At 36.5% G+C, this 24,820-nt stretch overlaps 2 protein-coding genes and 1 pseudogene across 2 annotated transcripts in view; 1 reads left to right on the forward strand and 2 right to left on the reverse strand.

The window, feature by feature from the left end:
- Positions 1–4,454, forward strand: part of LOC107725234 (collagen alpha-3(VI) chain-like) — a 46,746-nt gene extending 42,292 nt beyond the window's left edge. Inside the window, exons 41-46 of the mRNA XM_016534427.1 lie at positions 103–183; positions 844–918; positions 2,184–2,369; positions 2,844–2,906; positions 3,861–4,046; positions 4,143–4,454. Coding sequence (XP_016389913.1) covers positions 103–183; positions 844–918; positions 2,184–2,369; positions 2,844–2,906; positions 3,861–4,046; positions 4,143–4,183 — 632 coding nt within the window. The 3' untranslated portion in view covers positions 4,184–4,454. The remainder of the gene's footprint in view (positions 1–102; positions 184–843; positions 919–2,183; positions 2,370–2,843; positions 2,907–3,860; positions 4,047–4,142) is intronic.
- Positions 4,455–11,769: 7,315 nt separating this feature from the next.
- Positions 11,770–24,467, reverse strand: cops8 (COP9 signalosome subunit 8). Its single transcript, XM_016534439.1, has 7 exons — positions 24,184–24,467; positions 23,750–23,820; positions 23,620–23,668; positions 23,407–23,539; positions 15,303–15,410; positions 14,879–14,941; positions 11,770–13,124 (listed from the first exon to the last, which is right to left on the reverse strand). Exons 1-7 carry the CDS (start codon positions 24,253–24,255, stop codon positions 13,045–13,047), a joined length of 576 nt encoding a protein of 191 aa, XP_016389925.1. The 5' UTR covers positions 24,256–24,467; the 3' UTR covers positions 11,770–13,044.
- Positions 19,611–21,046, reverse strand: LOC107725245 (E3 ubiquitin-protein ligase TRIM63 pseudogene; annotated as a pseudogene).
- Positions 24,468–24,820: the final 353 nt, after the last annotated feature.

Below are 24,820 nucleotides of genomic sequence, written 5' to 3' on the forward strand. Positions count from 1 at the left end.
AGTGACTATTTATTCATTTGTTCATTCATTCATTCATGAGCTGTTTTTTTAATGTTGGTCATTGCAGGATGGCTTTAACTTTATATTCATTCTTCTGAACAGAATCAGCACATCTGAAGGTCCTTACTGTAAATGACGTGATGGGGATTGTGCCCACTGCACCATTGAGTAAACCAGAAACAAGTAAGTGAAAGAGAATTTGCTTCACAGATTTTTTTTTTTTTTGCACATTTGTGACCCTGGACCACAAAACCAGTCTTAAGTCGCTGGGGTATATTTGTAGCAATAGCCAAAAATTACATTGTATGGGTCAAAATTATTGATTTTTCTTTTATGCCAAAAACCATTAGGATATTAAGTAAAGATCATGTTCCATGAAGATATTTTGTAAATTTCCTACAGTAAATATATTAAAACTTAATTTTTGATTAGTAATATGCATTGCTAAGAACTTCATTTGGACAACTTTAAAGGCGATTTTCTCAATATTTAGATTTTTTTGCACCCTCAGATTCCAGATTTTCAAATAGTTGTATCTCGGCCAAATATTGTCCTATCCTAACAAACTTATTTATTCAGCTTCCAGATGATGTATAAATCTCAATTTCGAAAAATGTACCCTTATGACTGGTTTTGTGGTCCAGGGTCACATATGATATACTGTAGTATAACAGAGCTATGTGCACAGATCTAATTTATTCTTAATGTATTCTCCCATATTTATTTTGATGGCCCTTCTTTTAATACTTTCATGTATTACACAGTGTAAGTATGAAAGCATTAATGTTGGCTGAAAACAATGAGCTTTGTGAGATCTAACTGAGATCTGGTCTTTTTGAACAGAAACGGTAGAACAGAAGGTTACGAGTGAAGCAATGGGGATTGTGTCCTCTGCACCCTTAAGTAAACCAGAAATAAGTAAGTAATGCTGAGGATTAACCCTACAGTCTATATCAGCAAAAGGATATTTGCATGTTAAAAATAGCTGAATTTGAAAAGTTGCATGCACATGCATCAGCTCAGTTTTTCATTTACTTGTTTGTGTGCAGACAAGTTTTCCATTAGATTTTTTGGAAAACAACTTGTTTAAATCATACATGAAAGCAGCATTGTGGGTGCTTTGGTATATATATTAAAAAAACATGTCATTAGGGGTTTCTTGTTTTTTTTAGAAAAGTCAAAAATCAAATGTCTGCATATACAATATAATTTGTACTGACTGTTTAAAAGATAAAGAATAATAGATACATTTGTAAATTTACAAGTGAGATATTAAAAATGCTAAAGGGGTTTTTGAGAATCTGTACTGTAAATGATCATTTCTTAATTCTGTTAGGACAGAGGCCTTCGGCATTGCAAAACAATGAGATCATTGTTTTTAGTAGCTGGTAATAGGGAACCCTATTTAATTCAGGGAAGTTTGACTTAACATAAATGCATCTACAAAAACTAATAAGCTAACCTAAATTTTATTGAACTAGCCATCGTTTGACTTGATACTTAATACTTACTTTGAAGGGGGAAAATGGTTGTGTCACATAAAAGGTTAAAAGGTTTACTCTATAGGGGTTATGAAGCAGAGATTTGTGACATGCCCACAGCACACAGTTAATGAGACTGGCAATACAGTAATTACCTGCAGATGCACATACCTGCAGTACTAGCACATAAATCAAATGAACTGGAAAAGGCGTGTGTGTGTGTGTGTGTCTGTGTGTGTGTGTGTGTGTGTGTTTCAAAGTGCTTTTGCAAACAAAGTCACTGTTTTTTCTTGTGGTACTTTGGTCCAGTGACCAGGTATTTGGACTGTCAGTGCTGATAATACTAATGAATGCATTTAGAAACTTTAGTCCTATTACTGTATGATCCAAAGATATATAAAAAGGTCATATGCCTTTGTAAATAGCAAACTATATGTGTTTTGACTGCCTTTGCAGATATAACATACAACAAAGTTTTAGCATTACAGTTTGAATTCAAGCTTGATTTGAAAATGACACAATTTGCATAATCTTTTAATTCAGCTAACCCATTAAAATAATTAGTTAATTCCTTTAAATGAGCTATAATCACCTAATTTTTACTGACTATATGTTCATTTTACTGACAACACTAACTGTCTTTGTCTTTCCTCTTTCATGGTAAACCCTCTATGTTTGTCTCTGTTTGTTTGCATGTTTCAGTTAACAATCTTATGGACCCATGTTCACTTGACTTTGACAATGGACTGCCATGCAAAAATTACCAAGCTAAGTGGTACTTTAACAGAAAGAATGGATTCTGTACACAGTTCTGGTATGGAGGTTGTGGAGGAAATGACAATAGGTTTGAGACTGAGGCTGACTGCCTCAAACACTGCATGAAGACAGGTATTTGCGCCCTTTGACCCCTTGACCCGATCACTTTAGTGACTGATTTGTCCTGTTATTTCTATTTTTAAAAACTTCACGATTGAACAATAAAATTATGAATTAATAAAATCTATAAAAGCTGAGTATACAGGTTGCAGTACTCAAGGTCTTAAACTCTTAAATCCCAAAACATGATGAAACTGAAACAATCTATAGCTACAAAGTAAGATCAGTTATCAATTAGATGGTTAATTTAATATAAAGCATTTACAGCACACTAAATGCAGTGCCTTGCGCAATGGTACAGTGATGTAGATATAATTGTATGATTCACTTACTAACTCTCCAGCACACAAATATAAACTTTGTTGTATTACTAGCCTAGAGACTTGGCTACGTGTGGCTACGACCAAGCACCCTTAAAAGGAAGTACAATAAAATGAAAGATAGGAAAATTCTTGAAAAAAATAACTTTTTTTCTGACTACCACAGTGGCTGAACCTAAAGCAAGTGAAGAGCATGTCAAAGCAGTTCTCCCCCCAGCACCAGCTCCAGGTCAGTCCACCGGTTACGGTAACCTCTAGAAACCTTTTCTTCAGTGTTTTTCAACAGTCATGGAGTGTTTAAATTCTGTTACAGGACCACTTTTAAAAAATGTTGTACTGAGAGCAATACATTTTAAATTCAGAAGAAATTATTTGTAGTGATGTCAAGTCACCTTTATATTTATATTGGTTTATAACAATAGAGAAATTGTTTCAAAGCTGTTTCACAATATTAAACAGGAAATGAACGGAGTCAATGATGCAAACTTCACAAAATAGGCAAATCCAAATTCTGCTATGGCAGTTGTAGCAAGACAATTGTGTCATTATTCAGCTCCAAGTAAGTTCAGTGTTGGTTCAGCTCAACAACTGTGTAAAGTTAATTTATTATGAAACAAGTTCAATTTAGCAGTAAGCAGCTACAGTATACTGAAGACTGTACTGTTGTTATTCAACTTGGATAATGCCTGATGTATGTGCATTGGTTTACAGACAAAAAGAAAACATCCTTTCATGGATAATAATGTGCAAAATATAGCCCATGTGAAGGTCAAGAACTGTTTTCTTACCAAAGACCTTGGCAAGTCATGTAACTCACTTTCCTTAGTGAACAATACTTTACCACATACCACTTTTGAATGATTCCTGGAAATAATTGCGTCTAAATCATAGTGTAAATGTTGTTTATCTTTCAAGTGAACTGAAAGATTTATATAGCTATAGCAATTTTTAGGGCAAAATATGTTGTTGCAAGGAATCATGTTGAAGATGACATAACCTATGAAATGCCAGTGTTCAGAGATGATAAACCCTGAAGCCATCTAATTAACAAAACAACCCTGCCATTTTTTTTCAAACTTCACTGCAATTATCAGTATGCAATTATCTGAAAAGCTTTTGCAAATAATTAGATATTCAATTAAAATTCGGACATTTTTCTCATCCTCACTACTCTCTCTAACAGCAGCCCTGCACTCCAGTGTGGATATCTGCAAGCTACCAAAAGAAGAGGGCTCCTGTGCTAAATTTGTGCTTAAATGGCATTATGACCCGCTTGGAAACTGTACCCGCTTCTGGTACGGAGGATGTGGAGGGAACCAGAATCGCTTTGATACACAAGATGAGTGTGAGAAGGCTTGTGGAAAAGCAGGTGTGTTTACTTCTAAAAATAGCATGTCAATGTGATTTTAGTGTAAGGATTGATTGATAAAGAAGGCATTACTTTAACATTGTTTGTTTTTGACAGCACCTGTTAAACAAGGGATCATCGCTGCGGTTAAAACATAGGAACTAATGAAGACTGTAAGCTAACCACTGACAGCACTCAGAGGATATAGCACCTAAAACAAGAAGCACAGCCACAGCCAAGACGCCTGCACTGGACCTTACCAGAGGATTGATCCAAAGACAACCTTGAAGTAGTATTTTCCACATAAGAAAAAAGCAGAACAAGTTTCTTTGTTTTGTGCTGGTGCTACATTCAGTTTCTTTCTTTTTTTAATTGTTTTATTTTTCTTGTGTGTGTGGGTTTGAATAACACCCACTGTAAATGTCCAGGGCAATTGTTTTTAAATGTTATGCTGTTTTAATCATGTGTTTTGCTTGTGGAAATACGTTGTTTAAAACATATCAATACATCTTTGTAGTTATGAGACAAGTTCATGACAATTTAGTTCCATTTTAGTAAATTTTGCTAAATTACTGCAGTCTCTTTTTTTTCCTCTCAACTGCTTGAGAGGAAGAATTTAAATTGCTCTTTCTGGTCATACCGCTGGAGATCTCCACTGACTCTAAAAACTCCAAACAAATGTTATTTTGATGTTTGATAAAAGTCATTTCTTTAAATAAAAATGCATTTTTGGAACCATTGCCTTACACACAAGTTTTGGTTTCAAAAAGCAATTGGAATGTATTTTTAACAGTATTTTTTTGGGGTGGTGGGTTTTTTCTAAACTTTGTATTTCACTTGAAAATGGACAGATATAAATAAATTAGTCTTTATATAAAACTTTGATTTTGAGTGTGCTTTCTTTTTTACTTTTTGTTATGCATAAGATGCGTATCACATATAAAAGTGATTTTACTCTTACTGTGAGTCATGCTGAGAAGAATATCATTTTCTGACTCATTCACTGACCATTCACTCCGAGTACTGCTGAGAGAAAAAATAAATAAATAAACAGATGTGACCTTTGCATGCTCAAATGAAAGCATAGTGTTTCATTCAGGACATACTGCATTGACAGCTTATTTTTTAGAGTTACAATAACAAGATTGCCTCTTTCTTTTAACCCGCACACATAAACAACTTGACACATGCATGGTTCAGACTTTGAAAAATAAGATGAAAATTAATCAGTTTGTTGAAAGTGTGTGTATTAAAAAAAGAGTTAAGCTTCTGATTTCCTCTGTTCCATCAAATCTGTAATTTCCTCTCTCTCCTGCGAACAGTTGCATTTTTTTTTATCACACTGGAAATCACCAAAAAATCAAGACTCTTTGGGGAGGACAGGCAGCTTCATCAACAGACATGTAATAAATCAAGTTCTATGGCAAGTAGAGATAACAAACTTTGAGAAACATTTCACTGTGAACTCCATGTGACCCTCGTTAAAAAGATTACAGTTTAGAAATAAGTTTTCATAGTAGCACGTCCTCATGAAACGTTCCAAAACCAGTTCCAGTCTTTCATATTCACAAAATAAAGTTATTATAAATTGCTTAAAATGGAAAAGTGTAAAAATGGAAAAGTGTCAATAATGCATGAATTATCCATTTTTCCATTCTTATACTCTATGTTAATCCACACATCTTAAACACTTTACAAAATGTCTCGTTCTGATTTGTCATGCACACGTGTTGCATTTTTCTCTGCCAGTCTGTTTGTAAATCCATCACAGCAGCATATACGCATTATCATGTTCAATCCTGAACAATCTGCACATGGCTGTGTGGGGTTTGCAGCAGTCCCTGTGGCCCCCTTCCCATGCTGAGGTTTACTGTATGAGAAATGCATCAGTGCTTAAGTCATAGTTTCCTGCAGAGCTCATTGCCAAATTTTTTCAATGCTGTTGTATTTGACCAGTTTTAAGATTTTGTTTTTATTATTCCTGGTTTTATGCAATGATTCACTGTGATGGCAAGATGATGTTCTCCACATCCTAATGTATGTTTGGTAACACTTTAGATTAGGGAACACATATTGAATATTAACTGAGTTTTCCCTCAGTAAACTCCTTATGTGCTGCTTATTAATAGTTAGCAAGGTAGTTTAGTTTAGGTTTTGGGCTGGGTTAAGGGATCTAGATTATAGTTATTGTTTCTTGTGTACTACTGGAATGAAAAAATGTACTGTTAACAGTGCCAAATCAACAGTGTATTGCATTGATGTTTCTCAGAAGATTTTGGCACTCTCCTGCATCCTTTTATTACAGGTCTTACATGATAATGCAGATATATGCAGAGTATTCATATAGTTTGTCTGGTTCTTTTCAATCTAATTCAGATGAGAAGTTCAAGCTCCTTTGCTCTGTGACTTTTTGCCTCGAGTTTATCCCAGGCTCATTGCATGACTCATTGTAATGGCATTTTGACTTTCCACGGGTACATTAAAAACAAAAACCAACCATATATTTCAAATCATGAAAAGGCTCACCATAAGTCCAATTAATTTATCTGCAAGCAGTGTCACAAGGGGAAAACTGTCTCCATTTGTCTGATCGTGGGAGCCAAGCATTTCACTGACACCGTATCTGTCTCAAGGTTATTAGCACCTTAGTGTAACGTGACTCATCTGCAATTTGATACGCATTTTTGCTTTGTGTTTGGTGTGAAGAGGCACTAACAAATGTTGTATGTTCAGAAGATTCAAGATGTAAAACAAGTTTCAAGTGTAAAACAATTTTGACAATGAATTTTAATCTAATAATTGTAGTTACTAATTTGATACATTTTATAGAAAAGAAAATTGCATTGGTAAATTGTATTTACCCAAAAGTTCAAAATGTGTTTGATGTTTGTCAATCAACATGAAGGTTAGAACATAAATAAATATATATATATATATATATAAATGATAAATAAATGAAAAAAATAAGATTACCGTTTTGGCCTTACCTCATTTCCTTTCCCTCTGAATGACGAAATGTTTTGGGGGGAAACAGTCTTTGATCATAATTATTATAAACATATGTTTGAATGCAAAAAATGACAGCAGATTGCTTGTTTGCTTCTTTTCTGAAAGACAAAGTACCTTAATTATACTGTAATAAACATTACTCACGAGTGTACAAACATTATGCATCAAGCCGTGGATGTAAACATTGCATTTTTGCTGTTTAGAAGAGAATAAATTGAGCATTTAGGCTCCCGTGGCATGCTGTACATCACTATCAGTCTTTCTGAGGAATCTGCTGCCAGAATTGTATAATATGAACCAAAGTTTAATATTTACAGCTAGGTTATTGTTAAATTCATTTTATAATATTTAAAAAGTAAAGATAAATATTTAGATTTTTTTACAAAGCTGTACATAACTGTCCATTTATTTAGTGAACAGCACCATTATGTCCACCTCAGCATAACCAAAATGGTATCCCACACTCATCTTCAGACGTCTACCCCCAGAACACTGATTAGCCCTCAACCCACAGACATCCCCTGCTCCAGATGAAAGATGGGAAAGGGTTTTTTCCACTGACTAGTAATATCCTGATGCATCTCATCTGCCTCCGTTTTGGGTGTGGGAAAAAAATGCAAGTCAGCCAGCAATGAGACACCGAATGCTCCCATTCTCTGGTCCAAGACGACCTTGGACAGGGTGAAGCAGGCCAGAATGATTTCTCCATAGATATCTGTATTTTTCACATGCAAGTATGGACATTTCTGGTTAAACATTTTGAAATATCCACTTACTTGTGCTACTGATTATTCTAAATGACCCACTCTATATCAGTGATTGCAATGAAAAAGTAAAAAGCAAATAATTGAAACTAATTTCGATGAGAACTCTGGCTGCTTTGGCTGAGTGGTTAGCACATCTGCCTTTCCATAACCTGACAAAATTCAGCTTCTAGGGAGCATTATGTAATTTATTGGCCTGCACATTAGGTTAACCTGTTAAGGTTTGAAGCCCATGGAAAAGTACTCTAAATTTTGTAGAGTAGTGACAGGTTGAAATAACAAGCAATTTCTCAGTAATGTTTAAAGTGTTGAAAATGAGATGTCTCATTATTCTCATTAGTTTTTCTTTTGCGGTCACCCAACACTCTGCTGAACAATAAATGCTGCTTAATAATAGTGCTGACAGGGGCAGTCTGTCTTTGACTTTTTACACTTTATCTGCTCTTAAAAAGTTGCATATTTGTAACTTCATTATGCACATTTGTACTAATATATATATATATATATATATACACACACACACACACATATGTATGCGTGTACACAGTACAAAATGCTCTACTGTCTTTGACCTTATTGAATAATATTAATAAATGATGCAGTCAGTATTAACTTAAATGATTTTAGCAAATGGCTGCAATATAACAAAGAGTGAAAAATTTAAGGGGGTCTGAATACTTTCCGTACCCACTGTATATATATACACATACAATATATGTTATGGTATGTTGTAGGCCTAATAAGAAAATCACAATTCTTAAACTCCAAATTAGACTGTTTGACAGCGTATAATAACTGGGGGGCCCTGGAAAAGGCTGGTAAACTTGATTTTTCCTGTTGGGTGGGCTTCAGGTCAACTGTCCAGGCAGCACAGTTGATAATTACACCGTGTCCATGCAACTTGTGATCAAAAAACACAGGTCGTGTGAATTATTTGGATCACCCAGACAGCTGAACAACTTCAACAAACATAGAATGTAGAAGACAGAAATCAATAAATTAAGAATGGGATACAAACTTGGATGACAGCTAAACCACTGCACAAAGCAAAACAATGACAATAGAAATTTGTAGAAAGAAGATAAATCTTTTTCTTTTTTATCTAAGATTAAAATACTGGAACTAAAATGCACAACAACTTGGAGCCAAATAAAAAGCAGCTGCAGTTTGTTTGACTACCTTAAAAGGATAGTTTTTTAATCCTCGTGAGCTCATCTCACCACAGAGAAGAACCTAAACGTTTGCTATATGGACTGCAGTGTGTTTTGTATTTGGATGCCACCTTCATGTGTGGTGTGCTGGTGTTCATGTTGGTCTGACCGCTTCCGTAGTTTACATACAGAGACATAATGACAAAGCAATGTTTTCCACCTCTGACTTTTTATGGACTAACAAGGCATGTGAAATACACAAAAAATAAGCTAAAATTAGGGAATTCCAAATGGGAAAAATTAAATGAGTCACTCTTTAAACTGCATGAGGTTGTAAACATTGCACATTCTTTAATCACAAGCGTCTACCCCTCCCCTGAATCATCGGCACCCATTAACTGTAAAATCTTCAAAGATTTTACATAGTTTTACACCATAAATTAGTCAGAACAAACATCTTCATAATATTTAGCTATTTTAAAACACTACTTCTCCATCTCACACAAGCACACAGACTGTTTTAATACTTAATAGGTTTGGGGGGGGGCAACCTATGACTCATCCACCCACATGGAAACATTTTCCCTTCACATGTGGCAGGAGTTTTGTTTATATAAATTCAATACATCTATTACTATGTGTTTTGACAAATAACCTTCTTCCTCAATGGTTCATAACACTCTCCGTCCATAAACAGAACAACAGTACTGGAGAGAAGTCCAGATTTAAAGGATGGCAACACTTACAGTGCAGAATATGTGAGATATTACAGTTCCGCACAAAGAGACAAAGCCGTTTCACCATTTTAACACTTTTTCTGTAGCAACAGCAGAAAATGCTTAAAAATTACCCAAAGATTCATTCTTAGAATTTCAAGAGAAACAAAAATATGAAGTGTATAAGTTAGGTAGAAGCAAGATAAGGATTTAAAATCTGCTCACCTTTACTGCACGTCACATCTGTGGCATGTAGCATGATGGGATACAGACATAACCCTTAACCCTTGGAAAAGGCAAACTCATTAGGAATGGCCATTAGCACTTTACAAACATCTGTCCAAGAAGAGGTAAGATCTAGCTTTTGTAAAAATACCACAGGAGTGCTTATTTGAAAGCAAAGAAAAACACTATCCTAACAATGCTGATTTATCATTTGTCAAGAAGAATAAAAAAAAGCAAGCAAAAAACATGAACTTTTAAAGTTTAGGAGTGGATATCAGTTTCATTTGGTCTGGCAAATGGTTGAGCAGTTTCACACACACACACACACACACCCCAGCTACTCCAGTAAAGCCTATGTCTGTGACCTCTGACTGTTCCCGATGTCAAAGACTTCAGTTCAGCTGGTCTGCATTTATTCCTTTGAAGGTTTTTTTTTTTTTTTGCTCTTGATCAAACAGCTAAGAATGTATGATATAATATAAAATTGAAGGAAATTATGCTGGTCTAAGCGATAATTAAAACAAGGTTTGCAGGTTTTAGCTTAATGCATTCACCTCTCAGGAGTGTCAGGTTTCAAACTACAAAGGAAGTCCTGCCAGTCCTGGTCACACTAAAGCACAAAGGAAATGCATGCCCAACCAAATCAGGCATCTGTCAACATTCCAACAACTTTTTTTTTTAGGGTTTCAAGCACAAAGCGTTGAAACCTAATTGTAATTGTAAGGATTTTTACCATTATTATTATTATTCTGCTGTAAAACGGATCATGCAGACCAAATCGTATAGGCCTAGAGACTTGAAACTTGGCCAGATGGTAGAGCTCAATTTGGGGAGACATTGGCAAAGACTCACGCCAACCAGCCAATAAGGGGCACTACAGCAATAAAAACAAGAATTTTGCTAATTTTTGGCCACAACTCCTGAACCTATCTATCATTGTGTATAGTGTATATCATTGGAATCCTTGGCTCGGGACAAACAAATTCATTTGTTTCATTCCTGTAATGAAAATTTTCCCACCATTTTGAATTTTTCGTCTAAAACATACTTTTGCAAACTAGTCCTAGGCTTTTCACTCAATCGGAACCAAACCAGTGCAGAACAGTTCTATGGAGTCTGAATAGCAAAAGTCATCAAAACGAAGTTGAAGTTTCATTGTCGGTCGCAACAGGACACAAAAACGTTTGAAGTGGGTGGGGCCACTTTTACTAAAATGGCTATAACTTTTGAATGGATTGAGATATTTTCACCAAACTCAGAACACATATGAATGAGCTGAATCTTTGGTAAAAAAAAAATGGAGTTTGACCACTCGGTGGCGCTATATACAGGAAAAAAAACATGAAAATGGCTGTAACTATGTAAAGGTTAGGCTGATTGTCTTGAAATTTGGCATACAGTGTCTTTATCCAAGGTGCCACCGATATCTAGGAAGGCATTGGTGTATCTTGAAAAAACATGGCCGCCACTTGCCAATCAATTTTGAGCACCCTTTAGACAAGGTTAACAGAGGTCGATTGGAATGAAACTCTGTGTGCCTGTTTGACTCATGGCCCTAAAAGGTCTCTGATAAATTTAAAATAAATTGGCCACCAGGTGGCGCTATCACGTTTTACTCCACTTATCTCATGCAATCTTTCACACATACACAGAATATTCATCACGTTAGATTCCCTCATTCTGAAAAACTTTGCCTTTAGAACCTCTGCTGTCAACCCGTTCATTAAATAATTGACATTATGTAAATAAAAAAAAACATCCTAGACGGCTCATCTAATTTTCACCAAAATTGATACAGACCATCTTCAGACGGTCCTAACAAAAAGTTATCAAAAGCTTTTACATAGACCCAACCGTTCTCGAATGACGCACAAATGAATTTGATGACAAGCTCGCCAAAGTTGACATACTTGGCTATATCTCCTAAATGCTTTATCGTATTCAGACCAAACCTGGAGTTTATGACAAGCATGTCCTGAGGTTACCTGCACAGTTTTAGCACAGTGCAAGCAGATCCCAGATAAGGGCAAACAGTGCACTTGCCTAGTGCCAGACATATAGCTCTTTCCCAGTGACTATTATGCCCTTGGGACAGACACTAAACCTCACGTCAATCAGAAACCTAAACACAAATCCATAATAATAATATCTGCTAAGTCAAAGACCGGATAGGACCAGGCAGGTGCAACCTCAAAATGTAAAATGATGAGCAAATGCAATATGGAAGATAAAATTCAAAGACAAACATACACTAAAATGGATGAGGTTAATATTCTCACAGTACCATATGTACCCATTGTTTCAGCGCATATGGCTCGCACTTTTATTCTAAAGCTGAAAGGATGTGACAGTGGCCAACAGCTGGTACGCTTCCTCTCCTTTTTCAAAACCACTGCGTGAGAAACCGAGGAGGCAGAGCAAAACATCTGAATAGCAGACATACAAAGATGCACTGTCAACAAAACACTTGTCAGACAGTGGAAAACATCTTAATACAACTGTGTGCCTCCCAAAATAAGCTGCTTTAAGCTGTCGTGTGTTTGCACTGTTAAACAATACCTTTGCTAGTGATAACAAGGTTGTTTGAAACATTTTAGTGGTTAAAAATACAACTTTTTTTTTCACTGCATCAACATAATGAATGCATTGGTCTCAATAATGAGACCAGTGTTAAATATTGCAAGAAGAAGCCATTCTGATTAACTGATGTGCCAAAATGTATATAACAAAAATGTAATTACACATCTGGACAAATGTGGAGATTTATTCTGATGAGTGATTTTGTACAACAGTTGTAAATGGAAGTCTTAACCATCATGAACCATCATCTTTGTTGGTATGAAATTACTTAAGGATCAAATTTTGACCTGTAACATCAAAACAGCCTGAACAATATGTGCATACAGTGAAGTATTTATGCTGAAAAACAATAATTTACAATATTGACAGCAATGTCATACTCCAAAGTAGATGCGGAAGTTGTACAAGTAAAACAATTTGGAAACTGTCCTACATCACTGTGGTTGACAAGTTCAAGAAGCAAAACAGAAAAAAAGAAATATGGCGGCTCCATCACTGAAGCAGGAGTTTTCTTTCATAAAACTGAGTATCTGAGAGGTGGTGAGGAAGAGGGTGGAAGAGGGTGGAGTGCTTATCAGTTCTCAAGAAAAGCCACGTAGTCGGTAAGTCTGGCCAGCTGTTGTTCGTTTGGAACTAGAGAGACCGGGGGCGGATCTGGAGAGAGAGGAAGGAAGGCAGAAGAGAAACATGAGAGAAGAGGGGATTCCTTCAAGTCCTCTACGGTCTGCTCTATAACACATTGACATATGAATGTAAACAAAGCTGTGCATAGAACAAGCGCAGGAATATGTGTGCAAGGGAGTCTGTTACAGATACAACACATTCTGCAAGTAAGAAAAATGTCATGGCAACTGTGTTGAACTAATAAACATCAGCTTCTTTTAGTGAAAGCTGCAGGTCATCAGTACTGGGAATCATTTCTCAATCATCAGTTATTTAAATGCATTACAGACATCTGCACAGTCTCACGAGGCCTATGCAGAAATCCAGGTGCTGCTTGTTCCTGTTCCTTTGGAATAAACGTCTCGTAAAAACAGTTCTCAACGGTTATAGACAAACACAAAAAGCTGTGTGCACTAAAACACACAACACAAAGAACAGCAAAATTCAGAACGATGAACATAAGGTGACCAAAAACTAATGAAATTCTTGTAGTTTACAAAGTGAAGGAATCTTTAAGAAACTTTGAGAGCCAATCAGGAACAAACATGAGCAGGATGAAAGTGGAGTCGGAGTGAAGTCACCAATTCACTAGTCTCAGCCTCAGACGTCACGCCCACGGACTGCTGGCTGAACGTCTGATGCATATGGCACACAAAAGTGGAAACACTTCAGGAGTTTTGAGGTCGTCATCGGATTGGTTAGATTATACAGGATTTCCGGGAGACGCGTGTCGCGTTCTTTAATGTTCTGCCTGGAAACAAAGAGGCCATGACGCCAAACCCCCTCACGAAAGAAAGCCGTCGTGTTTACAACTGTGACGACGAGCGCTTATCAGGATCAACTTAACACTGGATTTTCAAAAGTATGTGAAATATTTAAAGTTCGTGGCATAGAATCTTTAAAATACATCAGAGAGTTTTACACACTGGTCTGTTATTGTGGCGACATTTCCACACCCCGAAACGTGACGCTGAACGAAACGAGCTGTGATTGGTTGTTTGACATGTCGATCAAACGGCCTCATGGGCGGGCTTTGGCCAATGAAAGCTGCCATGTATTCCAGAACTTCAGCCGTCAATCTGAAGGTCTGGCTACGGGAGACTACTCAAATCCCAATCCCTTTTTTGTCAACTCTCTCTCTGACCATGAGAGGGCGACTCACTCCATATATTGAACCACAGTTCTCAACTTCTAGGGAGGCCTCAAGATGACTTAAAATAAGGCAAGACAGGAATTAAAACAAACCTAAACAACTAAAAATCAAGGTATTTATATCCAGGATTCCCCCAGTCTTGAAAAACATAAAATAATTTTAAAAGTGAGATTTCTAGACCTGGAAAAGTCATGTAAATTAACAAAATCATGTAACTCTATGGTCATTTTTACAATTAATATTCATTTTTCTAGTTATGCCAAGCTCTAAAATATTTTATTGGGTAGAAATTGTGGATATGTAAAACATATTTTTAAAAATACTTTATCCTTATGCAGTAAATCATCCAATGAAAGCTGCCATGGATTCCAGACCTTCAGCCAACAGTCTGAAGGTCTGGCTACGCGAGACTACCAATTCACATGTTTGTTGTAAAAAAAAAAAACATGCAGAACCGTTAACTCATTGGAACAAGCTCTTTGTACAGAGGAGGGGCCCTAAATGAAACCTCATGAAGGAATGAATCATAGAGTGGAGGGGGGGAAAAAACATCTGTTCTTATTGGTAATAAGAAGTGAAACAGTGCCCCCACCTGGTTTCTGTGGCATGATCATCCTGGTGTTTGGATCTGCCTGCCACCCATGACTAACTACACCTTAAATGAAAGAGAAACAGACATTTACATAAAGACAATAGAGGGTTGTTCAGATCTCAGCAATACAAGTGGCTTTTGCAGAATATCAAGAAATCACAGCCAAAGGAAATTACTTTTATTCTAATGATGACCAAACACATGTCAAAGTACTCCAAAAGAAATGTAGGCTTGTTTAAAATGTATTTTTTCAAAATATATGAAATATTTATGGAATAGACAGAATAAGCTAAAAAAAATAATAATTTGGTAGGAAAAGTAGAGAAAATCCATAGATAAATATGTACATATTATATCAATTATTTAATCCCTAATCCAAAAAATCTCAAATATTTTGCAGCACTCAGTGTCTCGGATTATGTACCTTTGACCGCCTCTTCTACAGAGTATCCCACAAAGGCAGCAAAGTCCTCTGCACTGATAGAGGTGTAAGCTTGTGCTACTAGCCCATATGCCCTCCTACGGGTGGACTCTACAAGAAACACAAAGCACAAGAGAAAAACAAAAAGATTTTTCAAAAGGTGGCAATCTCCCAACACACCTGCAAGCTCTTCCCTTTCACTCTATATTCTGAAAACTTTGCACCATGCTTGCACACACCCAAGCAAGGACAAGTAAAAAAAATTTACTGGTGACAGTGAAAGTGGTATCGTAAACCTTTAGAAAGTGCACTAAATCATTTTTTTTTTCTTTCAGTAACCAGTGCTGCAATACAAAGGCAAAAGACCTCAACTCGTTAAGAGTGTGGAACTGAGAAAAATGACTTAAGATTTTTATTTGTCTAGCCAAATTAATTATAGGTAGGACACTGGAAATCTGCCAATTAGATGTTTTAGTAATGAAAATTATCTACAAAAAAATCTTGAGCTCAAACTTGATTTTTACCAATATTTTGAAGTTACTGTACTCTGCCTTCACATTGTCTGCAAAAAGTGAGAAGTCACGCCAAGGCAAAAGGCAGTAACTTCCACATTATCAATATCTGGTTGCTGATCACCACTTACAAAATCATTATAGTAACACCTAGTGCTGGGCGGTATACCGGTTCATACCGAATACCGGTGTTTATTTTTGTTATGATATGAATTTTTAAAATACCGCAATACCGGTATATGTCACTGAAACAACGTTCGGAACGCGACACTGTTTGAAAGGGGTCCCTTTTCACTGGTGCACTGTGGTGAGGGAACAGCTGTATGTGTTACTAAGCGTGAAAGTTCCGAAACTGAAGCTGTAGAACTAATAGAACGTGATGACACAGAAGAACTCATCCACAATATCCACATTGACCGCCACAAATATCCACCGCCCCCTGCCATCAGCTCCCGCGTCTCACACACACGAGCGCGACTTTAGCACTAGATTTAGCAACTTTCAGACCCTTTTAGCGGCTTTTTCCCATCGAATATTCATACTGACAAACCTAGCGACTTTTTTTGTATAAACCTTAGCTATGGTTCAGTTGGAAGATTTCGCCAGTGCTGTCCTGCGAACGCGAGGTCTGACTTTCCAGGAGAAGTGTCATCTCTCTCGGCGTCTGTTCTGTGCAGTGAGCGGCAGAGAAGCAGCGCAGCCGACTCGTCAATAAATGAGTACAAAACAGCGTTTCCTAGCACCTGTCGCTTACTGATTGTTTGGAATTATAAATATGAGTGTAGTTCGTCTGTTAATATCACATGCACTTTTTTGTTTGTTGTTTTTTTTAGTTTGTTACTCAGACGCAGGCAGTGTGCTGCATGAGACAAAAAAGTAATATAGCCAAAACAACCGCATAGCCGCTCTTTAGTGTAGATGCATGTTGATTTTATCAGACGATGCCGCGATTATAAATGAGAGTGACTCATGGTTAACATGTATTAAAAGGGGACAATATTTTTGACAATATTCACTCATCATGACAGTAAAATAGGGCATGCTAAGTCAATATACTGCAGTATTTCCTCTCTCGATCAGTAGAAAATATGGTTAACACCCGGTCATGCATGAAAAAAAAATACCGTCATGTACCGTGAAACCGGTATAATTTTGAAAAATACCGTGATATCAATTTTTGGTCATACCGCCCAGCACTCGTAACACCTGTATAAAATCTAGTGATCATGGGCTATCTCATAGGCTATAACATATAGTAATGTGACCGTATTAATTGTTTTTCTGACCGTAACAACCAGACAAACAGTTAAACATACCGTTTTGCAACCAATTTATTTGCATCACTATGATTTGTTCACTAACGTAAAAGGATGACACAGACGTAGCCTAATTGGTTTTACATTGATTTGAATGAAAACAGCCTAACCTAAAAGGACGACTTGTGGATTGATGTGAACACCAATAAGTAGGAATAATGCTCAGAATGCTTGTGGATTAAACATCTCTGATGGCGTTCATTGCCATGAATTTTATCGGGTTACAAGAAAAGGTAGGATATGGATTTAATTGAGAACTGTTACTACTGATTTTATGTGTGATCATGCTACACTGTCATGGCATTCAAGTACACACTCGTACACCTAGAAGTGAGCAGCCCCAGACTGACAGGCTGCCACTGAATGAATAATCTGCATTATAAAAAGAAAAAAAAATTAAAGATTATTTACGATTACTTATTGATGCCAAGTTATCTAGTCTTTGCTTGTTTACAGTGCTATGTTATATGGAGCAGTTTGGTAGATCGCAATCTATCTCATTCATTTGGTTAAGTGCTTCAGTGACAGATGTATGAAAGTACACAAGTTACACTGTAATTTAAAAGCGGCAGACTTTAATGGACAGTAACAAACGCAGAGTACCGTAACTCAATTTGAGTGCTCCAAAACAAAGTTAAATAGCAGTAACTGGTGTTATATGTTTTCTGCCTTGGTTTCTCCTGGGCTTTTCGAAGTTTATAAAGTTAAACTTTATAATGACAGCAATTCACACCCATTTGAAAGCAGCAACACGTAAAAGCAAGTTTACAGTTTCCAAATGCTCTATTTACAGATGATCAAGAAAATGCAGAGTTACACTACTATACTGTTCAAAAGTTTGGGGTCAGTAAGATTTTTTTGTTTGTTGTTTTTAGAAAAAATATACACAGAATTATAAAGCAGCTGTTTTTAACACTGATAATAAGAAATACTTCTTAAACACCAAATCAACATTTTAGAATTTCTGAAGGATCATGTGACACTGAAGACTGCAGTAATGACTGCTGAAAATTTGGCTTTGCCATCACAGGAATAATTTATATTTCAAAATATATTTAAATAGTCATTTTAAATTGTTATAATGGTTCACAATATTACCATCAAATAATCAAATAAATTCAGCCTTGGTGTCTGTCAATGTATTTGTCACACTTCTGATTACTGAAGCAGACTTCTACTACTTCAAGAAACTTAAAGGAATTAAAAGTGTGACATTATCCATTAATACAGTTTCCAAATGCTCTATTTACAGATGATCAAGAACATGCAGAGTTACACTATACTGTTCAAAAGTTTGGGGTCAGTAAGATTTTTTTGTTTGTTGTTTTTAGAAAAAATATACACAGAATTATAAAGCAGCTGTTTTTAACACTGATAATAAGAAATACTTCTTAAACACCAAATCAACATTTTAGAATTTCTGAAGGATCATGTGACACTGAAGACTGCAGTAATGACTGCTGAAAATTTGGCTTTGCCATCACAGGAATAATTTATATTTCAAAATATATTTAAATAGTCATTTTAAATTGTTATAATGGTTCACAATATTACCATCAAATAATCAAATAAATTCAGCCTTGGTGTCTGTCAATGTATTTGTCACACTTCTGATTACTGAAGCAGACTTCTACTACTTCAAGAAACTTAAAGGAATTAAAAGTGTGACATTATCCATTAACCCAGGGGACCTTACAGTAAATACGAGAAAAACAGAGATAAAATTTGGTTTTGGAAAATTACTTAAACTCCATTATAGCAAACAAAGGAAAATAAGTATGTCTTGAAACCTTAGACACTTCCAAACACTTTTCAGTCCTTGAACTAAATAAATAGCAACTCTCTTAGCAACAGTGTTTACCAACAGCTACTTGTATGCAACACCAGGGAGGTCAGCAGAGACTACAGGACCGCCATTTGGAAATTACACACAGATAAGAACATGCTATACAAGGATGCCCTCTACAGAAAATAGTTCAGATTCACTCGATGTGTGAAATATGTCTGGTCTTAGCACCTCACCAGCAACAAGTTACATTTGGAGGATTTACAGTGATTTTTTTGCATGTTGCTTGTTTATTTTTAGTGCTTGTGAATACATGCTAGCCAACCTGACTCCCAGTTCCTGATTTCTCTCTCGCCTTGACTCGCAATCATGAATAGCAAGAGCTGCTGAGCAAGGCAGTGCTGTCCATCTGTCCTATTCTGGTATTCGGTCCCCCAGTCATATCTCATCCTCTTACCTTTTAAAAATAGCATGTGCCTTTAACCAGAGAAGAGTTTACTTGTAAACAGTTCCGAAATACTGCGTTTAAAATGATCCTTAAATGTGTCATTCGATTTGTACTGTATATCTCATGAAATAAACTCAAATCTCAATAAATTTGAATATTTTATTTAATAAAGCATTAAGTCCACATTTGAGTAAACTGAACATACAGAACTACATATTGTAAAATGAGACAACAATGATCTATTGCTGGAGTAAAACATGTAAAAGTAGGAAGATAAGTTCTAAAGTGACAACAGCAACTACATTATAAAAAGTATAAAAATGGCACCTAGTTTTTCTGAAATATTCTTATAATCATACAAGTTGAAATGCTGACACTGCTTAGCAGTGATATACAAACATTAAACCCTCTTCTTTCTCATAGTCACTGTCCTTGTTTGATCTTCTTGTCCTTCATCACATCCTATTTACCCTCTAAGACACTCTTCCTTCAGTGCAACCCATTCACTCCTCTTCCTGATCTTCAGCATCTTCAAATTCCTCATCATCGTCTCCTCCAAAGTCCATCTTGGACAACAAAGTCTCCACTTGTTCTGTATCCAGAGTGAAATGGTCCATTCTTTCAAAGCCTGGCTCAGGCCTTTCTTCAGCCAGTGAGCTCTTCGCCACATCCTTTGTCTGGGAGATCAGGTTCTTGGAGGCCAGCAGGAACTCTGCAGCACCGCTTTGCTCCAGCGCCTGCACTGCCGTGTCTGTTAACTCTGTGGCTGCCTGAAGACGATCCCCATAACGCCTGGCCAGACTCCTGAGGGCAGCTATTTTCTCATCCTGCTCCTTGCTTATACGTTCCAAGAGGGCACCCTTACGCTCTTCCAAGGCTGCATACAGAGAATCGAAGCATTCACCAAGCCTTTGCTTAGCATGTTGAGCATTGTCCTGAACAGCTGTGCAGGCCTCCTCCATCTGGTTAAGCAATGCTTGAAGGCGACCATTCACTGCTACAAGAGCATCGATGGCATTACTCAGCTCTCCTTTTTGAGCTTGATAGACACTAGCAAGTGGTGACACCTCACAGTCTTTATGTTGGCCAAATACCTTACACATGGAGCAAGTGGGAATTTGGTGAGTCACGCAGTAGATGTTGATCGTCTCATCCTCGTGCTCTTGGCACATTGGCTCCTTGGAGCTTTTGGGTTTTATCGATGTTTCTGTGGTGCTGCCTCCACCTCCACCTTCCTGCTGCTGTTTGTATATGTCAATTATGTTCTCAACTAGAAGATTTCTCTGAAGTCCATGTACGCCATGACGATCAAGAACCACTTCAAAACGGCAAGTAGGGCACCGGAAGACACCACCGGAGAAACGATAAGGGTTTCGAGAGTCATAAAGATCACTAGCACATCCTCGACACAGGTTATGTTGACAGGGCAGGATCACCACTGGTTTGGTGAACATGTCCAGACAAATTGGACAGCTTAGCTGTTTCTCAAGGCTCTCCATGGAGCCAGGAGACCCCAACAAAGAGGAAGTTCGCTGAATATCCATGTCAATGGTCGCTTTGTAGCCTTTTGCTGTATAAATTCGATGGCTGTCTCCCAAAAGATAAAAATAAGCTGCGGCACAGCAGTAAATGATTCTTTGTAGTTGTCAGATCTGTTCTGGGGCAAAGTGGCCCTGGTTTTTATACTACCCTCAGCCAGTGGGTGACAGCCCATACCTCCAACCAATCAGAGCCCACATTCCTTTCCATTTGTTTTCAAGATCCATTTTTTGGAGAAGCAAAATCCCTCCCCTTTAAACCCATGTGTTGTGTCACGATGATACCATAACACCCCTACCCTTTCCTGTACAGTGAGATTTCAATGTTGAAATATTTCTGGGGGGACAAACAAGTTTCATGTCAACAAAACAAACCCTGTCTGTTACAAAACACCCTCTGAATTTTAATTGCTCATTTCTGTCCTGCACAGATTACAATATTTTTCACAAGAAGAAAACACTAAATTGTAAGAACTTCATTTTGACTTGCCACCTTAAATAAATGTCCAGATACTGAAAAAATAAAAAAAGAATATACACGTACCTCCACCATTCTTTTTATTTTCCTAGTATTCTGAGGATAGTATTTTTGAAGATATATTTAACTTTGAGGAACAACCCACAATCATTCAAAATGTGTGATTTTTCAAAATAATTTCTTGTTCAAATGTTCTTTGTTTTTAAAAAAAACAACAACTGCTGATGTCTTAAAACACAGTACATAGGGAACCCATGAACACATAGAAAGGGTTATTTTTAACCTATCCTTGGCCTGGGTGGGTCAGGTGCTGGCTTGTGGGGATCAAATGAAGGCTTTTAGCATGATCCCTAAAGATACAATATTAAATATCAACGAGATTGCAAAATAACTTTTGCTATCTTACTTTCCAACAACAAAATGATACAACAAAATGTAGCACTTTAATGATAAAGTAACTTCAGACTTTAATTGTCTCTGCAAACAGTCATCATTCAAAGTATTCACACTTGGCCTATGAATATGCTAAGTTAATGCCTGAGCTAAGTTTAGTCATGAACCACTTGAAATGGAATCTGGGAGCAAGATACGTGCCATTTACCAGCACAAATTTCTTAAACTATTATTTTTAATTAATTTTAAAAAAAAATTCTTGCACATCCATCCACATTCAATAGTGACTAAACACATTTTATGCTTGTGAAATAGAAAGATAATCACACAAAACCACACATAACATGTCATGTACAAAGTATACTTTAAAATCTAACTAAATCTGACAGTAATTAACTTGAAGTAGAGGTTATTTGACAAGAGTGAATTGTAAAATGTCTTGTTTTACAAGAAATATAAAACCTGTATTTTCATTCTTTCTCTCTCACTAAAACATTCAAATTTCCAACCAAACTAATTTAGCCATGTAGTTAATTATAAAGACAAAAAACAGGGATGGAAGCACACGGAACATTCTAGACTGACTCGGTCTAGGAATTTGTTTAGCAATGCTAAGCGTATAATTAGATCTCTCCTTTAACCCAGTACACACGGAAACAGAGCTGAAGAGGAAATTTTTCTTTCTTTTCTTGTTTTTTTTTTTATGCATATTACCCTTATTTGTCCAACATTTTAATTTAATGCCAGTTGATGCCATTGTTATTTTCTAACCCCACTTATTAATCAATAAATATCTTAAATTCTCAGAAAATTATAATTTCCTATCATTGAGGTTAACATACTACTAAATAAAAGCAGTTGCCTGATTGAGAGCTATATTTACACACAAACAGATCAACCTCAATGTAAAGCTCAACTAAATTTAAAGAGGAACACTGTATAAAATTAGAAACTATCATGCTGAAAATATCAAAGTAACTTTACCTTTGTAATTTATCATTTACTGATGCACTGAGAATACATTATGGACTGAAACATCTATTTCATTACTCATTATTATTAACATAAAATAATAAAAATACAATCTGAATTAAAATACTAAAACAACTATAAATATGTATAATATGTATACTATAAATAAATATGTATTATATATATATATATATATATATATACACATGTAAACTGAAATCATATTTATTTTTATTTTCTGTCAGTACAGTAGTTGTAGTAGTTGTTTTTATTATAGAACATTCAGTTCTTAAATCTTCTGGAGGTACAAAATGAATTGTGGTTAATTAATTCAACATATCAACAGTCCCAGTTTCTGTTAATAAAAAAAAAGTTTGAAAACAAGCAGCTCTGTCATAATTATGACAAAATAAATACTTAAAATTAATGCTTTTATTCCACTTTGCCAAGCATGGTGACCCTACCATCTCTTAAATGCCACTTCATAACGAGGATGTGTTTAAAGGGGTCATATGATGCGATTTCAATTTTTCCTTTCTCTGATACGAAAAACCACAGAGCAGACGAAAATTTCAGGGCCCTTCTATCCCACTTCATTATAGATCTCATTTCAGGAATACAGCATAAAATACAGCATAAACCCCAAACCGCACGATCTCAGTACCTCTTAAAGCTTCCATCACAGGGAGAATGCTTTCAGACCACTGGTAAGCAGCAATAGTAGCGTAGATCCCTGGAAAGTCTCGCTGCCAGATACGCTGTCCAACAGCCCATATAGCGGCCAGCTCTGGGTTTGCCTGTAATTAAAATCTGTATCAGACACCTGAAACTAATTTTGCTTTATGTTAGACTAATTGGAAGAAAACATAAAACTCACTGTTTTGATTGCATGTGGTATCCGTTTCCAAAGGTATCTGGCATTATTCCTGCATAAAGAAAATTATTGTTATGACAGAATCAACTGATAATATAAATATGAATTAACATTATACATATAACACACTCACAGGTCATTGTGCAGGAGATACAGAACTAGTAACTGGGAATACACTTGAGGCGTAGCAATACCACCAGGAGCCTAGGATACAAGGTAACATGTTTACAAAATTATGCAAATGGCGAATATTAAAGAGATGAATATGACAATTTACATTAAAAACAGTCAGACAAACATGCCTGTTATACAATAACAATAAACACGTGCACAAGGAAAATCATTACTAACATTACACACAAAACTTCATAGACAATAACTCACAAGTTACATTCCGCAATAACATCAATAAGTTAATATTTATCTTATATTGATGTCTAGAGTTGTCTTTACATGACTAACGTTAGAGTTGTTCAGCTGACAGCCAAGATACTGTAGCAGTTTAGCAGATAACATACATCCGCGGAATAAAGGCATTAATAAATAAATCTTAATGTCTGTTTTTACCTCCAACTCTTGAGTTTCAAACTGCAACAGCAGCTTTTCATCAAGTTCAGCCATCATGACAGACACGGGCATCTTTTACAGGAGCCTCATATGCTAACTGCTAAGGGAAACAAACCCGCTGCTGCTCTGCCTCTGCAATTCCGCACTGACACCTGCTGGACTGGAGAGCAAACGACGCCACCAAACGCTCTGAGAATCGTGGAATAGTTGGCCTGTTACTATTATTTTGAATGCTATAGCTGGAAAACAAAACTGTGGCGAGGTTTGGAGACTACTTTGAATCCTATTTAGCATGTATATTGACGCAGGTTAAAGAGTTGCTCTTTTCAGAAACCCATTTCAGCATTTTGTTAAAGCAGTATAGGACAGATTAGAGGCTTACAGCAGCTCACTGAACTGCTCTATTCAGAACAGCATAATATTGTGCGGTCAGACCTGATTGACTGTCCTGATACTGTTAGCCAGCTGCTCACAGTAGGCATGCACTTCTCACTATTGTCTAGTGAGAAGTGCATGCCTACAGATCCTCTCACTGTCTATAATCTACCTCTCATAACACCACCGTTATTTGTCTCCTAAATCAGATCCTTATCTTATCTATCCATGACATCTATGCTTACACATGGAGAAGTTCTAA

The sequence above is a fragment of the Sinocyclocheilus rhinocerous genome, unplaced genomic scaffold (assembly GCF_001515625.1).
Source record: "Sinocyclocheilus rhinocerous isolate Xijiao unplaced genomic scaffold, SAMN03320098_v1.1 scaffold3807, whole genome shotgun sequence".
Classification (NCBI taxonomy): Eukaryota; Metazoa; Chordata; class Actinopteri; order Cypriniformes; family Cyprinidae; genus Sinocyclocheilus; species Sinocyclocheilus rhinocerous.

Excerpts from the sequence above, each read along its gene's own strand:
- cops8 (XM_016534439.1), bottom strand. The coding sequence starts at position 24,255 with ATGCCCGTGTCTGTCATGATGGCTGAACTTGATGAAAAGCTGCTGTTG. Across the intron at positions 23,821-24,183 it reads TTGAAACTCAAGAGTTGGAG|GCTCCTGGTGGTATTGCTAC; the intron begins GTAAAAACAGAC and ends CTTGTATCCTAG. Across the intron at positions 15,411-23,406 it reads TGTGATGGAAGCTTTAAGAG|AGTCCACCCGTAGGAGGGCA; the intron begins GTACTGAGATCG and ends TGTTTCTTGTAG.